General features: G+C 37.8%; 1 protein-coding gene across 4 annotated transcripts in view; it reads right to left on the bottom strand.

The window, feature by feature from the left end:
* FZL (FZO-like protein) overlaps positions 1 to 14,639 on the bottom strand; it is a 36,583-nt gene extending 21,944 nt beyond the window's left edge. For 2 of the 4 annotated variants that reach the window (XM_010257646.3, XM_088895248.1), the window contains exons 1-4: positions 13,934 to 14,637; positions 12,516 to 13,075; positions 12,327 to 12,395; positions 6,879 to 7,076 (exon numbers count right to left, since the gene is read on the bottom strand). In XM_010257646.3, coding sequence (XP_010255948.1) covers positions 6,879 to 7,076; positions 12,327 to 12,395; positions 12,516 to 13,075; positions 13,934 to 14,624 — 1,518 coding nt within the window. In that variant the 5' untranslated portion in view covers positions 14,625 to 14,637. Of the gene's footprint in view, positions 1 to 6,878; positions 7,077 to 12,326; positions 12,396 to 12,515; positions 13,076 to 13,933 lie in introns of all 4 variants that reach the window. The other 2 variants (XM_010257645.3, XM_088895250.1) reach the window with 2 other exon arrangements.
* Between the last annotated feature and the right edge of the window lie 3,792 nt (positions 14,640 to 18,431).

The following is an 18,431-nucleotide window of genomic DNA, read 5'->3' as shown; positions in this document are numbered from 1 at the left end:
CTCGTGATAGTCAAATAGTTTAGCTTCCCCACTAGTAGTCTATACCTTCTAGGATCATCAAATATTTCCCCTGTATCACTGCTCAACTTAACATTTGGTTCCATAGGAGTCTCAGTCGGTTTTGCACCTAACAGTCCTGTTTCGTCCAATAGATCGAGAACATATTTTCTTTGGCACAGGTTTACACCTTGTCTTGATCTAGCAACTTCTATACCCAAGAAATACTTCAATGTCCCAAGGTCTTTTGTTTGAAAATGATTTTGTAGAAAGATCTTTAGTTTGTCGATCCCCAATTTGTCACTGCCAGTTATGACAATATCATCCACATAGACCACTAATAAAATCTTTCCAGCTTCTGAGTCATAGCTGAACACTGAGTGATCAACCTGGCATCGTTTCATTCCAAAATTCTTCACCACTTCACTAAACTTCCCGAACCAAGCACGAGGCGATTGTTTCAACCCATAAATTGCCTTTTTCATTTTGCACACCTTACCAGCCTCCCCCTGAGCAACAAACCCAGGTGGTTGCTCCATATATACCTCCTCTATAAGGTCACCATGAAGGAAGGCATTTTTTATGTTAAGTTGAAATAGGGGCCAATCATACATAACTGCCAGGGAAATTAACACACGGACAGAGCTAATCTTAGCCACTGGAGAGAAGGTCTCCATATAGTCCACTCCATACAACTGTGAATAACCTTTAGCAACAAGTCTGGCTTTCAGACGCTCCACACTACCATCTGGCAAGTATTTAACAGTATACACCCATTTACAACCCACAACATGCTTACCAGGAGGAAGAGTAGTGAGCTCCCACATGTGAGTATGCTGAAGAGCAGAGAGTTCCTCCTCCATTGCCTGCCTCCACCCAGGTGAACTAAGAGCCTCTTGGACATTGTTAGGTATGGAAATAGATGACAATAGTGAAACAAACTGGCGATGTGAGGCGGAAAGGCGAGATACTGAAACAAAATTGGAAATGGGATGGAGAACAGAACTACATTTACCTTTCCGTAAGGCAATGGGTAGATCAAGTCCTGAGGGTTCAGCAACAGGAGCAACGACAGGATCCGCAGACAAGGTAGAAGCTGGAGGAGGGGCCGGTGTCGTTCGATGTGTATACACTTGCCGAATTGGTGGTCGTTCAGTAGGGATCTGCACTGGATGAGGTGACGAGTCAACTCCAACAGGAACACCCGGAACGGGATCACTGACCGGAAGAGGAAGAGGAAGTAAAGGTGGAGACGAAGATGCTTCCGTTCCTGAGAAGAAGGGAACATACTCAAAAAATGTGACATCAGGACAGACATAGCACTTCCGAGTAATGGGATTGTAACACTTGTACCCTTTTTGAGTCCGAGAGTAGCCAAGAAAGACACACTTAATGGAGCGTGCATCCAACTTGTCTATTCCAGGACTCAGATTGTGAACAAAGCACACACAGCCAAAGATACGAGGTGTTAATGGAAAGGGAGACAAGGTGGGGAACAAGATAGAGAAGGGAGACCGACCATGAAGAATAAAGGAGGGAATCCGATTAATGAGGAAACATGCAGTAAGTACAGCATCACTCCAAAACCGTTTAGGAACACTCATATGATGAAGAATAGACCGAACCGTTTCAAGAAGATGACGGTTCTTCCGTTCAGCCACCCCATTTTGTTGAGGAATGGGTGCACATGAAGTTTGATGAATGATGCCATGTTGTTCTAAATACTGTTGAAAGGAAGTAAGAAAATATTCACGACCATTATCTGAACGAAGAACTTTGATTGGAACACCAAATTGTGTACATATTTCAGCATGGAATTTTTGAAAAATGGAAAATAATTCACTCATTTCTTTCATTAAATAAATTCATGTCATTCTTGAACAATCATCAATAAAAGTGACAAAATATTTGTAACCATTATAAGACTCTATTTTGATCGGGCCCCAAACATCTGAATGAACCAAAGCAAAAGGACTCAACATACAACTTTCAACTCTAGGGCTGAAGGAAACACGACGATGTTTCCCAAACTGACACGACTCACACTGTAACACTGACAAATGACTCAAAGACGGAACTAGTATCTTGAGTGCCTTGAGAGAAGGATGTCCCAGTCGACAATGCCACTGTAGAGGAGTGAGTGAAGTCTGAAGTGCAACTAACGATTCACCACCGTCAAGATAATACAATCCACCAGCTTCATGCCCCCCACCAATCTTCTTCCCCATCCTGAGATCTTGAAAAACACAAGAGGAAGGGAAAAAAGTAACTGAACAGTTAAGAGTCTTGGTTAATTTACTAACAGACATAAGATTGAATGGAAACTTAGGGACATATAGAACAGATGATAAAGAAAGAGAAGCCATGCCAACATTGCCAACACCACAGATGGGAGAGGAGGAACCATTGGCAAGGGTAACAGTTTGAGATGTGGAAGTTTCAGAGAGAGAAGAGAACACACCTGGAGTCCCAGTCATGTGATCAGAGGCTCCAGAGTCAAATCCAAGGAGAGGTTTTAGATGACAGGCAAGCTATACCTGAGTAGGCAAGAGTAGCAGTAGTGTGCTGTGAAGTGGACTGAAGGAACCGCTCATACTCATCACGCGGTACACTCACCATCTCCCTTCCGGAAACAGATGTAGATGTGGAAGGAGTTAGGTCTGCCTGTTGATTATCACTGACATCAACCCCACCAGCAACAACATGATTGGCCCATTTAGAGGGAGGGCGGCCATGAATATCATAACAGAAATTTACCGAATGTCCTTCCCTGCCACAGTGGGTACACTTCCTTGTAGAGCTGCCTTTTTCTTTGCCACGGCCTCCCCCTAAGTCACGACCACCACCACGGCCAAATATGGAACCACCACGACCTCCTCGGGAGGCATGTCCTCCCCCTTTCATACCACGTCCACCTCCTCTGGCTGTCACAAAAGCTAATCTATCAGACTGTGTGGGATTCTCTGTCTGTCCCAAAGAAATCTTGCAAAGCTGAGCAAACACTTCCTCAAGTGTAGGAAGGGTAGATTCCCCCAATATTTGGGCCCTAACTGGTTCATACTCTGATTTCAACCCCACTAAGAACCTTGTGACATCTAGTTGTTCCCTCTGTTGTTGTTGAACCTTAACATCTGGAGTGAGAGGATGATAGACATTGAGTTCATTTCTGAGGTTCTTCATACTGGCATAGTACTCTTCTAGGGTTTTATTTCCTTGTTGTGGACCAAAGTACTCCTGATAGAGCTGATATACCCTTGTAGTATTATCTTGCCCAGAATACAGCTTCTTGGCATGTTCCCATATGTCCTTAGCTGTATCTAAGAACATGAAGTTGGCACTTATTTTGGGTTCCATACTGTTCCATAGCCATGTCATGATTTGAGCATCCTCCTGTTCCCAATCATCAAACCCTAGAGAATCAGCCGGTGGTTTATCTTCTTTCACATGCTTCACTTTTCTCTTTGCCTTGAGAAAAACTTCCACCGACTTGGCCCATGGAACATAGTTCTCACCATTCAGTTTAATTGAGGTCATCTGTACACCTAGATAGTCAGAGGAAACCACCACACTAGGTTTCTGATCACTACAGCAATCTCCCATTGCTGCCATGATACTCTTTCAATGCTGCCTCTAATCTGACTTCCCAATCACCAACTAAGTGCTGCTGTCAAGAGTTTGATGTTCCAGAACCTACAGCAGTCCCTAAACACAATTCAGACTACACCGACATTAATTCAGCACTTACTAACCACATGCAAGCTCTCTTACAACTACTCAACAGAGTTTGTGCATCACAAGCACCACCACACAGCCATAGCTGTCACACACAATACAGACCTGCTTTAACGCTTTTAAGAGGGCACCACAAGACCAACAAGAACTCAACTAGTACCATTGCATTACACCTTGCACCATTCGGCCACCTACAGTAGCCCCTACACCATTCGGCCACTAGCAGCAGCCCTTACACCATTTGGTCACTGTAAACACAACCTGTTCTTGGAATTTTTCCAAGAACCAGGGCAACAACCAACCTAGTTCTCTAGGTTCTGATCAGTCCTCTCAAGTTCTTGAAGATTTTCAACCCAGAAATACCAACAGCACAGAGAAGAGATAACCAACCTTCGTTTGAGAGCTTCAGCCAACTATTCACTGCTGAAGTTGTTTTCTTAGGAAAGGAGGTTCTGCACACTAGAAAAAAAAAAAAAAGAAGAGCTGAGATGTTTCAGGCCCGGGACGAACCACTTTTCTCCATTGACAGCCCAGAGAAGAAAAGGAGAGAACTGAAGCACGAACTGAAGTTGTCACGAACTGAAATAGGTCACGAACCTTGCTCTGATACCATGTTTCTACTGTTGCTACAGTAGTTCGAACCAGTAAGGAGAAGAAGAAAAAGAAGGAGAAGAAGAAGAGGAGAAGAAGAAGAGGATGAAAGAACTGTCGAACCTCTTAATAGTGATTAGGCTCTAATTAAATGTACAAGGACTAAACTGCCCCTACTTAAGTATGGGACAGAGAACCTCTAATAAGACTGCCACATAAGCTCATAACTTAACCAAGGTGAGTTGACTAATCTACCCTTATTCGGCTAACTCTAACAAAGGAGAAAGCCCAATCCCACAATGACCTCGCGAAGTGGCAAAACACCATTAGGTGAAAACCAGTCTCCCCATCTACTTTACACAGAACACACCACTGAGGTGACAAGCAAGTATTGGGTCTCTTCTTTTGGAGTAGATCACCAGTGTTGATTCTTTCCAGATAGGCTTCCCAACAAAAACTACCAACCCTAGGAGGTATAGCTCTTCATCTCTTCCAGGCTTCTCTCCTTCTATTGGAAAATTCTGGCATTCCTTTCTTCCCACATGGACCAAATCAGCGCTGCTCTTGCACACCTCCACATAATTCTTCCTCTTCTATGCCGCCAAGGGAAGAAAGCAGAATCAAAGAACAAACTTGCATCTGCTGGCCTAACCAACCTGCACCCAAACAATGAGAAGAGCCACTCCCATAACTCTGCAGTAAATGAACAAGATATTAGTATATGGTTACAGTCTTCACCATGTGACCTGCAAAGAATACACCAGGAAGGTGAGAGACAGAGAAAAGGTCCTCTCTTTTGTAGAGTGTCAAAGGTGTTTAGTTTCCTATAATACACTTCCCAGCAAAAAGCCATAACCTTAGGGGGAACAGGCCTGCACCAGATTTCCTTAAAAGGGAAAGGCTGATTGGGGATAGACTGAGTAATGGATTTAAAGAAAGAAGCGCATGAAAAGGATCCATTCCGCTGGGGTGTCCAAATCCGAATATCAGGTTCAGAAGGGTCCAAACATATTGTATCAAGTAGACTTAGCAGATATGTGAGAGACACAATTTCCTCTTCCCTTAAACCTCTATGAAACCCAAAGTCCCAATTTGGTGTTAATGGGTCATTCATAATGGAAAAAAACTTTGACACAAAATGTTTTTTGTACCTTGAAACAGAGAACAAAGAAGGGAAAAGGTCCTTCAATGGAGCCTCTCCCACCCAAGTATCCTCCCAAAATAGGACCGAGTTACCATTGCAAACATCATACCTGACAAAACTGAGAACTTGAGGAAGAATGCCATGAATGGCTTTCCAAGGTGTTGCCAAGGTTGCCCGCCGTGATACTCTAGCATCCCATCCGTTTTCTGAGCGACTATGAATACTACTCACCACCTCATGCCAAAGTCTCTCTCTCTCCACTGGCCACCTCCATAGCCCACTTCCCCAGCAATGCTTTATTTTTTTTTAATCAAATTCCCTAACCCCAATCCCCCTTCCTCTTTATTTCAGCAAACCACCTCCCATTTTATCAAGTGATCCTTTTTACATTCCACCGGCTCCCAAAGAAAGTCTCTCATCAACTTCTCTAGCTTCTTAGCTTCCCTAGGTGGTATCCTAAACACTTACAGGAAATTGGTTGGTAAGTTAGCAAGTGTGGCTCTTATCAACATGATTCTACCCCCCAAGCTGAGTTTTTCTACCTTACTAAGAATATTATGTACTCTTTTCTTTTTTATCATTAATAAAATTTCTTAATCATTATTGATCGAAAAAAAGACCTGTAGGGCAAACTACATTGGCTAGTTCACATATTCGTTTGTCAGAAATGATGGTGGGACAGGGTTCATGTAGCCGATACCATATAGTTGGGGTTAAGGCTGATCTGAGTTAAGCTGAGTGTGGAATGCATCCTAAGCATGTATATTGAATACTTTTCATCATGATATACTCAAAATGGCAAAAAACAAAGGAAGAACCACATGGTATCAACTCATCAATGAAGCACAATTTGCTAAAAGTATGGCTAGTAATTTCATATACATCGACAAAAGGCTGCTGTTAAGTGAAATATATAGATAAAAAATGTAATGGCAATTACCTGTACAATCACTCACCACACAGAAATCTTTTGTAACCAATTTATACACAAACAAAACTACCTTACTTTTTATTCAAAAAAAAAAATGTAATGGCAATTATTGAAGCAATGTTATGCACTATGGCAAGTACTGCTGGACAAGGTGTCAGATAAAGCATTTAAACTAAAAATTGAAGTATCTGACATGATATGGCACCCTTGTACAGGTACCCAGGTATCATAGCATACAAGTAAGGTTGCCAATGGATAAGCACATATAAAATGCAACTTGCTACCAACAAAAAGTAGACAACACAATGAAAAAGTTTAATAAATGAAATATATATATATATATAAAATACATCACTGCCAGAATTGATATTATATTGGACAACATAGTAGTCCGAGTACTGTGACATGATATGGGAGGGAACTTAGTAATGACCAAAGTATATTTCTTTAAAATATTTGCTTGGAAAGCTGAAATCGACTCACTTGCTTGAGAATTGGTGCAGGTAGATAGCATATAAACTGACCATCAGGACGCCTTTCACAACGCTCTTGCTCATAAGAATCCAACTCAGAGTAGCATAACAAAGTAATCTCATTAGTTGTAGGAACAACTCCTTCTTTTAAGTATCTCCCTCCAAGGAGGGCATTAATAACAGTTGATTTACCAGAGTTAAATTCTCCCTGAAGCACCAAAAGAACCCATTAAGAAGAAAGAAACTAAATATTGAAAAATGGTTTAATCGCATTTTCAATTTTAAATTCTAAATATAAGCAGTAGATAGCGTCATCCTTTGACAATGACAAACAACTTTGAGAAATTGAATTCGCCAGCATAATTACAGGTGCAATAAAGTGTCACGATGTCAAGAATGAGCCTGTGTAAATTCAAAGTCACATCATGCCCAAACCAACAGGGGAAAAAGCAAGGGAAAATTATCAAAAAGGCATGATTTAAATTTATTAGCCTTCAATCTCAAGTAGTAGTAGGAATTTCATTCTTTGGAACATGGTTCCATTTTCTATAACCTTTTCTGGGCTTAGAAGCCATAACCCTTTAGATAGTTAGAGGATGGTGCTATGGTATTGATTGATAACACTAAATTTGGGCTAAATGCAAAGCTAGAACAATTGAGAGATGCTTTAGAATCAAATTATTTTAAGACAAGTTAAACCAAGACAGAATATATATCTTGCAATTTTAGTAGAAATGACAATAAAATTGGGAGTGCAACTAAGGTTAATAATCAGGAGATACCCCCAAACTAATCGTTTCTGTACCTTGGATCAATCACCCATAATGAGGAAGAAACTGAAGATATTAACCATAAAATTAGAGCAGGGTGGATAAAACGGAGGAATGCACCAATGCTATGTAATTGGCACATAAAAGGAAAATTTTATAAGATCGCTGCAGACCAGCAATTTTATATGGAACAGAGTTTCGGGTAATCAAGAAATAACAAGTCTAGGAAACGATGTGGACGGCAAGACAAAAAAGAGCAGAATTAGAATCAAGTGCATTCAAGGTAACTTAGAAGTAGCCTCAATAGGTGACAAGATGAAGGAAAGTCCATTGAGATGTTTTGGGCATTTGCACAGACAATAATGACTGCCCCGATGAGAAGAAATGACTTAGTGCATGTAAAAGGGTCAAAAAAACAAGGGGAAGACTAAAGAAAAGATTGGCTGGAGTGATAAAAAAAAAATGATTTTAAGTACTTATGGTTCAATGAAAGACATGGCTCTTGATAGTTGATAGAGCACAATGGCAGGATAGTATTCATGTAGCTGACCTGAAATAGTTGGGGCTAAGGCTGAGTTGAATCCAGTTAGTATGGGGGAACAGGAGGACAGTATTGATTAATACTAGATGATAACTAATGCCCTCCTTGTTGGAATTTTTGTGAAGTTCACATGGTTCTACCCACATTCATGTGGAACATCTTCATAAATCCCTCAAGCATAGTTGTCAAGGCAACGCCTAGGCGATTAGGTGGTTTTGAATGGATGACTTGCTCTACAGAGTGGGAGAATTTACAAAAGGTGTTTACCCAACTTCTTAAGTGCTCGCCTAGGCATCAAGGTGGGCATCTAGACCAACTAAAATGGCTGGGAGGACACTTGATAATATGTTTAATGTTTGTTTATTCAGTGGCTTACAGTATTAAGTTTTTTTTTTTTGATAATTCAAAAGTAAAAGTATGTTTAATTTTTTTTTTTATTCAGTGGCTTACAGTATTAAGTTGCAGTGTTGCACACGTAACATTGTATCATTTTTTATCTGTAACAGAAACTACATTAATATGTGAAGGAACTATATATTCCAGAGAGGAATGTAGGACAAAGGACATGTACAAACAGTTTGATGCTAACAAAAGAATTATATGCCTTAAAATTGATTTTGGTACTTATTCTTGATCAGTAAAGCACGAGCTCCACTCTTTCTTATCCTTATTCTTATTGTAATATCATATTTGGAATATTGATATTAATATATTTAAACATCTATGTTCTCACAAATATGATAATGTCCTACGTTCTGATAAGAAATCTGTAGTTACTCACTTATGTGATGAATACTACTGCTGATTGTTAATGTAGTTGATTGTTCGCTACCATACAAAATAGAAAATTAGCTTAGGATTTAGGGATTTTTTTATTTTCAAAGTCCACCGCTTAGGCAACTCCTATGCAGGCGCTCCCTTCTAACCTAGCTTCTCCCTGTTGCCTTTATAATATGCCTTCAAGTAGTTCTCAATTTGTTTTGTAAAGCAAGGTCAATTATAGAATGTGAACAAATCTCTTCTTATTCAACTTTATTATAAATATGGTCATAATACTAGCATGCATACATACATGACCATATATTTATGGATGACCTTGACATTATATCCCTAAACTCCCAGGACCCATCTTCTGAGGATATTACAAGTTTTGCCTCAAAACCATTGGAACGGAGTGCCTATTATCACTCTACCTCATACCTCCTTAGAATAGGAAGCAGCCAATTTTATATACTACAAGAATGGTTAGCATCAAATCTTATTGACAAACCATCTACTAGACGAAATAAATGGTATCACTTTTTCAGTTATTGTGTTGTTTTGTTGCTTTGCTGGTCTGATGTAAAATGGGTGAGTTTTGTTGGGGTGGTGTTGTGGAGGGAGTTACCCTCAACTCCTTGTTATGTGGGAGGATTTTTGTTATGGTATTATCCCTTTCTTTGGGGTGATATATTATTTTTGAGGAAAAGGTAATGTATTGTATTATATTCATTCAAAATAGAACATGTACAGCATTTCCTTTACAAGAATATGTTCAATCAGCACCTGTCCTGCCAGCCTTGCAAAAACAACATAGCAGGACCCAAATAACTTTGATGGGCTAAGCTTGTAAATTGCTCTGTTGCAGCCAACCAAGAATGAATGGAGCCCATTATCTTTCTAATTAGATCTTCCACCGAGCTGCTCCTGTTCTGAAATATTCTCTGATTCCTCTCCTTCCAGTGCACCATGACATTGCAGCTGGAATAGTGCTCCACAGTTTTCTTCCTCTTTCATTTAATCCTTTCAATTCCCAGGAGTGTAAATGTTCTGATAAGCTTTCTGGCATGCACCAGGATATATTCAGCAAACTACATTCCTACCCAAAAAAAAAAAACTACAGAAATATAAATAAATCTGGGCCACCACTTTTCAGTGCAGGAATAAATGTTTTGAAGTTTCTTTGTCTCTTCCACAAAGTACACAAGTCTCTGATTGAATGTTGATACCTCTTCTTAACAAATTGTCTCTGGTTCGGCATCTATCCAATACTACCGCCCACATTAAGAAAGCCACTTCGGAAGGGATATGAGAAAGACAAACTTCTTTATGGGAGAAATTAGTGTTGTGACCAACTGTCAGCTGCCTGTACAATGACTTGACCGAGAAAATTCCTTATTTCTCCCATTTCCAGCTCCTTGAATCCTCTTGTTCTGGTTTTGGGTGAAATCTGTTGAGCAGGTTGGATAGAGAAACCATCTCCTCTATTTCCCAGTCATTCAAACTTCTTCTGAAAGTTAGGCTCCAGGAGACCACCCCTTCCTGCAAATCATAAGAATCAATAACTCTAGCTTCCTTATTCTCTGCAAGTAAATGGAAGGAAACCTGTCCATCAGGACACGATTTTCACACGATACATCTTTCCAAAATTTGATCTTGTCCCCCTTCCCCACTTTCAGCTGAATGCCTTGAAAAAAGTTATTATTAAATTTTTCAAACCCTCTTCGGATTGATCAACCATAAGGACCCTCTATAATACTTGGGTCCCAGTTGAAATTCCTGGCTCCAAACTTTTCTGCAATTATCCATCTCCAAAGTAGTTGTGGTTGAGAATTAAATCTCCAAAACAATTTTTCAATTAGAGCTGCATTCATTTACTTCATTTTCTTTACCCCTAAACCCCCTTTTGATTCAGGTAAGCAAACTTAATCCCACTGAACCAGGTTGAATTATATTTTTCTCCTGCCACCCTTTCCAAAGAAAATCACTATTGGGTGATATATTATCACCTAGCTCCGTACCTTCTTTCTTTTTTTTCTTTTAATGAATTCTTCTTTACTACCAAAAAAAAATACTATTTTGGTTTATAATGGCCTATTTGGTGATGCAGATGCAACCATGGCTGAGGTGGTTGCCCTTCTCACTAGCTCTAGGATAGCCAAGAATATACAGCTTCCTTTTCTGATGATTCTGAGTGACTCAGAAAATGCTATTTTGTGGGCCAATTGGTCTGGCTTGGCCCATCAGAGGTTAGCACAATATCCAAATGGAACTAATGATACTTCAAAACCATTCCCTACTATATTGTGGTAGATCCCTAGCTATGGATGGGCAAAATATCTAGAAGGAATTAGTGATATTTCGAAATCCTTCCCTACTATATTGTAGCAGATCCCTAGCTATGAATGACATGAAAAGGGCCTTTTTGTACGGTGACAGCTCCATGTCTTTACAATTTTTTTTCTTTGAGGATGGGACTGCAATGATATGTTTTGGATACTCATGGACTCTTTTTTTACTACAGAAATGCTATTTACTTTATTCAAAAAATAATAGTGGGTTTTAGGCAAGGTCCATGTTTCTAAACATTTAAAATCTTTTTTTATTTGTCTTTTAGAAAAGATGTTTTCACTTCCCAAAATCTTTTGGATATGCTCTCTGTATAAGATATTAAGCATTTGCATTATTATATATCAATGTCTATACATAATGGACTCCATAGTCTACAACTTTTTTTTCAATAAACAAGGAGAGATTGTACTAAAGGACAAAAAGGGCAAATGGTGGAAAAGTGTCAAAAATGTTGTACAAAGGACCACAGACAACCTGTACAATCAATGGGAGTTATAAAAAATAATTGTCCAATAACAGTGAGTATGAAAAATAGTTTAATCCCTCAAGATCCTTAAAAGTGGATCAACAGGAAAAAAAATCTTTTTCTTTTCAAACATAGAACCCACAGGCCTCTTCCAAAACTAAGAAATTCTGTTATTTCTCCCCTTCCATAAGAAACATCAAATAGAAAATGATTCCATAGAATTTGACCCCATTGAGTTCCAGGCTCTATAGCATATGATGATCAGAATTAAATGAGAAATGACCATAGCTCGCTATTTGCTTAACGGGACAGCTATGCATAATTTTTGCAGAAGCAAAGATAAAGAACAATAGGAACATAAATTTACAATATATTGCCTTCAATAGTTTTTCACATCAAAAGACATGAGACCATTGACAACAAAAAAACGAAAATTCCCTTGCAGTACAAAGGTCACTTTTATACTAAAGCATGAAAAAAAGAATTAATAAAGAAATTGTTTGAAATTAAGAGCTAATACCAATGTATATCCGTTGAACCAGAGTTTGTTGAAGGTCAACACACAATTACCACTATAACCAGCAAGAATGGCTCATCAAGTTGACAAAATGCATCGGCAAGAAGTGAGACCTCCTCCATCTGTAATTCAAGGGAAATGGGAGAGTGTTCAGAGTCGACTGCATAAGGAATCAATTGATAGAATACTAGGTATCATTTGAAGAGAAACTCTAACTACCAAATTTAGAATTAAAAGATCACCAGTGGTGCAGCTTTGCGAATGGTAGCAATTGCCTCTTTTAAAACCACTCTCTCTGTTTCTATGAATTGTTTCTCTCTATCTTCCAATTTAAAAAAGCCAGCATATCCTTCTTTCCCAGTTAAGTCCTTGGTAAAGTCTGCCTTTTCTGGTGTATTGGAACTCCGAGGTTCATCCTGTGTTCTTTTATTGATTACATTTATAGAATTAAACAGTTTGCTCAGAACATCACCACTAAACATCTTCATATCTTCCAATGAAATAACTAACCCACTACCACCTGATTTGAGTAATTTTGATGCTTCTTCTGTAAATGGTGGTTCCCATCCCAGCAAAGCAGATGAGGTGAAAACAGGTATCTTGACATTCTGGAATACAGGATTGACCAGTACCTCATCATATATTTCTTTACCGGTATCATATATAAGAAAATCAGCACCTTCAAAGCTGGAAGCACTTAAAGCAGTATTTGCAGTTTGTACATTTCTTGCAACTAAAGGGAGAACAACAGAGTCAGATTTGGATTGCATCATCATATTCCTTGCAACAATAGCAGGAAGACCTGTAAAAGAAAAGGAAATGCATTACCATAGCATTATAGAATGTTCTGCAAACTCTTTTACATGCATATTAAGTATTTCTTCATATCTGATAATCAACAAATTCGACTCTGCATTGTTCAAAAAATTCTAGGTCTTCTTGATAATTTACACAGGCACGAATTCCATTTCTGATAGGTCCAAAAAATCCAAATAAATCTACATTTGGATGGATTACACAAGTAGGCTTCGGAAGATCAACTATGTAAATATGATATCAAGAACAGGTCACTGAATTCCTGGATTAAGGTTAACCGTTGAATAGATTTTCCTATAATGATGAAATATATTATTCAGTTACTTTTCCATATATAAGAACAGATACAGTCAATAAAGCAGTTTACAGGATAGTGAGATGGTCAAGTGGCCTGGATGGTCAGGTAGAGGACAACTAGATACGTGTTGGACCAGCCTCTGGATTAGCCATTAAACAAAAATCAAACAGCTCCGTCAACCATAGCCATCTAGTACTGTAACCCTGACTATGTCGATTTTTGGATGGTTAAAATACATCCCAGTAAAGGTTTTTATATCATGGATAGGATCATCTGGATAGTAACTTTTAGTTTGTCGGCACTATAAGAGGTTTCCAAGCATTTGAACTATCCATATTAGCAAAACATTGCCTATGACCCTGAGGGTCATTGCTTTTTTTTTATCAATAACAGTAAATTTTATTAATAATTGAGAACTTAGGAAGGGGTCATTGCTTAATTAATAAGAGCAGAACAAATATGGGTTGTGAATTTCTTTCTTAATCTTAAGAATACAGTAATGAATAACATTTTCCATGAAGTGTAATATATGAAAGAGTATTTAACCTTGATCAGAGAGCAGAACACCGCTGGCACTAACAGCAGCTGCAATATCAACCCGCTCGGCAATAAGCAGATAAGCGCGATCTCTAATTACTGACTTCAACAAGCGCGCTGCCTCATACAACCGCCCACCACTTCCATCTGCGTCATTGAGCACAACAATTCCAACCCACTTAGAGACGGCTGCATCAATAGAATCAAGAACGCCTTCCCTCCTCAACACCTCATCAGATTTCAATTGCAGCACCACCGTAGGCACCTTGATCTCGGGTCGTTTAAACCCGCCAGGAAACAAAGTTCTAGGCTGTTGTTGTTGTTGTTGCTGTTGCTGCTGCTCTAGATAATTCGAGTCAAATGAGTTCGTGCCGACCACATTAACTGGTAATCTAATTCGGCATTTCCGAGAGTTAAGCATAGATGCTCGACCATGGCAGAGAGATCTGGAGATGTTGGTTTTACAAAGGAGAGGAAATTTGGGGAGGTGAATGCAGGTCGGAAGTACCGAAACCATGGACAGAAGGACAAAGATCACAAGGCTGGAAGATCTAATAGTTAAGCTATTGCAGCACACTAGAAGTAAGGAAAGTGCATGAGAGAGAGATGGTAGGAACCTTATCTGCTTCCCTCTGCGTCGCTGCGTTTTCTTTGGTTCAAGAGAGTTTTGAGAAATTATGGATATGCGAGTTGCGACCATGGAGCCCGCCTTCTCTTTCCATTCTTAGCTTATTAGGTGTTATACACGTATCTCCCTGCTTCGGTCTCTTCTACGTACGGCTGTCAATGGGCCCGGTTCTACCCGACCGACCGAACTGAATACATCGGTTCTGGTTATGTGATTTTGTTCCGATAAATAATTGGGTTGAGCCTGCTTCCCGAACTAATTCAGACCCGAACACATTATTTTGTTGGTTTTTCTTGTAACTTATATTAACTATACAAAATTGGATTGGATAGGATCAATTTTACTGTCACTTTTATTAAGATTATATTATCAAAAATTGGGATTTAAGTTGTTATTTACATAAATAGTTATAGATATCAATATAATCAGGTTAGACCAGATTATTCCGATTATTAATCTTCTAAGTGATGACCCATCCTTATTTGATTCATCATCCAACAAGAAGATATCACATGTTTGTCCATCAGATTTGTATTGGAATTTTGAATCAGAAAAAACAAAAAAAGAAAAAGAATTTGTCTAAAAGTCACTATGAGTTTTCAACATTTCTCTTAAACTCATCATAATTTTTTAAAATCTCTAAAACTCACCATGTCAATAAGATTTTATTTTCCAAAACTTACCTTCCTTTAGTGCACCATTAATGCTTCTTAACACAGGTGTCCATGTCAGCATAAATAATAATTTTCATGGCCAAATTACCCTTGAACAGTGAGAGAGGAAAAATGGTCTTTTTCGGTTTTCAATTTTCTTTTTTTTTCACATTTTTAGTGTTTTGTTATAATTTCCAATATTTTTTATAATTTCTGTTTTGTGCATTTTTCTATTTTCTACAATCTATAAATTTTCCTGTGTTTTTGTTATTTATTTGCAATTTCTGTGTTTTTTCTATAATTTTTGGTGTTTTTTCTACAATTTTTATTTTTTGATTTTGTTTTTCAATTTCTATAGTTTCTATAATTTGAAAATTAATTTTTTATTTTGTTTGCAATTTCTATAATTTCTATATTTTTTGTAATTTCTATGTTTTTTATTTTGTATATATTTTATATTTTTCTATGAAGGTTAAAATGGTAATATATTAACACCCATTAGTCTGTTTAACATCAAGTTAGTGACATGGTGAGTTTTAAACATTTTGAAAAGTTGTGGTGAGTTTAAGAGAAACATTGGAAACTCATGTTGAGTTTTAGACAATTTCCCAATTAAAAAAAAAAAAAAAGATTTGTATTGGATTCAAGCCACGTTTGGAGTGCTTAAAAATAGGTGCTTATTTGGGTGGGTATCACACCATTAAACACTTATTGGTGTTTGGGAAATAAGTTTGAAATAAGTGGTTATTTTAAAAATAATGACTTATCTTTTAAGCCCAAATTTCCAGCTTTTTTAAGTGTTCATACAATAAGCACTTATTCAATTTTTTCTCCCATAATTGTCCCTAGTGAATTTTTAGAATACCAATTATACCCTTTTACAAAAAATAATTTTACAAATGCACTTTGGTAAAAGTAAATTTATGAAAGTACTTTTATGAAAGCACTTTTGTAAAAGAACTTCACTTTTATAAAAGTACTTTTATGGAAGTACTTTTATGAAAGCACTTTTATAACAATACTTTTATGGAAACGATTTTATAAAAGTATTTTACAGAAGTACTTTTTGAAAGCACTGTAAAAAGTACTTTTATAAAAGCACTTCTATCAAAGTACTTTTATTCATTCACTTTGGATTGGATATTTTGAAATTTTGAAAGAAAATGAAGGACAAAAAGGTCACAATTGCTTATTTAAGTGCTTATTGGAGAAAAAGATCGCCAAACACCCGATATAAAATAAGTGCTTATTTTTTAAAATAAGCACTTGAAAAAGGATGCCAAATGCAAATAAGTGGTTATTTGAATAAGCACTTGTTTTTAAGCATCTATTTTTAAGATAAGAACTCCCAAACATGGCCTAAGTGCTCATACAATAAGCACTTATTCAAATTTGTTCTCCCATAATTGTCCCCAATAAATTTTTAGAATATCAATTATGCTCTTTTACAAAGGCACGTTTATAAAAGTAATTTTATGAAAAGTACTTTTATGAAAGTATTTTTATGAAAGCGCTTTTATGTGTGTACTCTTATGAAAGCACTTTTAGGAAAGTATTTTTACATGAAAGCACTTACAAAGCACTTTTATGAAAGTACTTTTATAATGTACTTTTATGAAAGTACTTTTATAAGAGAATTTTTACAAGAGTACTTTTATAAAAGTTCTTTTACAAAAGCACGTTTATAAAATTACTTTATGGAAATACTTTTATAAAAGTACTTTTACAAAAACACTTTAATAAAATAATTTTTATGAATGTACTTTTATACAAGCACTTTTACAAAAACACTTATAAAAGTATTTTTGCAAAAGTACTTTTATCAAAGTACTTTTATGAAAGCACTTCTATAAAAGTACTTTTACAAAAGCACTTCTATCAAAGTACTTTTATTCATTCACTTTGGATTAAATATTTTAAAATTTTGAAAGAAAATGGAGGACAAAAGAGTCACAATTGCTTATTGGAAAAAAGACAACCAACGCCCAATATGAAATAAGTACTTATTTTTTAAAATAAGCACTTCAAAAAGTCAGGTGTCAAATGCAAATAAGTGCTTATTCGAATAAACGCTTGTTTTTAAGCACTTATTTTTAACATAAGCACTCCCAAACATGGCCTTAATATCGAATTCAGGCTGCAATTTGACATTAAATAATGTAAATACTAAAATGATTACTGATGTAGCGCGATCTAACTACTCCCAGCTGGAGGATGATCTGGCTTCCAATCGAGCAGCGAGCTAGATGAATCTGCAAGACAGTGGATTAGAGAACCCGGGGTGGCTAACCCAGCGAAGTCGCTCCGATGCTTAAGTTAGTGTACTGTGGTGCGAGCTGAAAGCTTTGAGAGTTTGAGAGCTAAAGAGCTAGAGAGTAGAGAAATCACGCGTACCTGGGCCCTGGAGGGGTTGTTGCTCTTATATAGTTGAGCTATCGCGGGTTTTGCGGATCGGTTCTGGGATCTTCATCCTGAGGGGATCCGTTTCCGCTTTAATTGGGGAGTAACGTATCAATTAATAAAGTTTATCAATTCCGCCCAATCCGGGCAGGGATAAGATTAGGTCTGTCGTTACGCGGCGTGATCCTGTGAGGCTCGGAGTCTACTAGAGAAACTTCCGGAGTTGTTACGTGGCGGTTCGGGTTGGTAGCCCCGAACTGATACTTCGGTTCTTAGTTCCAAATTGGACTGAATGCTGAGGCGCCCCGACGTCGAAATGACTCTATGCCGAGGTGACCGAACACCCGAGTTCAAATATTGCGAACTAGGCTTGCTAGGCTGAGCTGTCATCCCTTAGTCAGGTCGTGTCCATGTGTCCCCTTCTCGCTAAGTCGTGCCAAATCACCCTTCATCAATTACTATATTGTGTTGTTAATAAAATTAACTAAAAATGATTTTAATATTGTATTTATTTTGTTCATGAAATTAAAAGATATGTCAATTTAATAAAAAACACAATATTCAAATTAATTTTAGAGCACAGGTCTCCTCTTATAGCATATTGTGTGTAACTTGCTTAATCAATCACAAATGGATATTAATTATTAAACCAAACACAACCTAAATCTATCTCTATATATATAGCAAGGCAGTCCACGTCACTTTGCTTCTCCTTGCTCCATTACCCCTGACCCTGCATTCTCCTTGGCTCTCTCTCCTCCCCCTTCCCACCACTTCCAATTCGCCATCTCAGCACCCTCTCTCTTCATTCCTCTCCCTTCCCATT

Source organism: Nelumbo nucifera, chromosome 1, assembly GCF_055504915.1.
Source record: "Nelumbo nucifera cultivar China Antique chromosome 1, China Antique-T2T, whole genome shotgun sequence".
Taxonomy (NCBI): Eukaryota; Viridiplantae; Streptophyta; class Magnoliopsida; order Proteales; family Nelumbonaceae; genus Nelumbo; species Nelumbo nucifera.
Note: the sequence above shows the minus strand (reverse complement) of the source record. Positions and strands in the feature narration are given on the sequence as shown.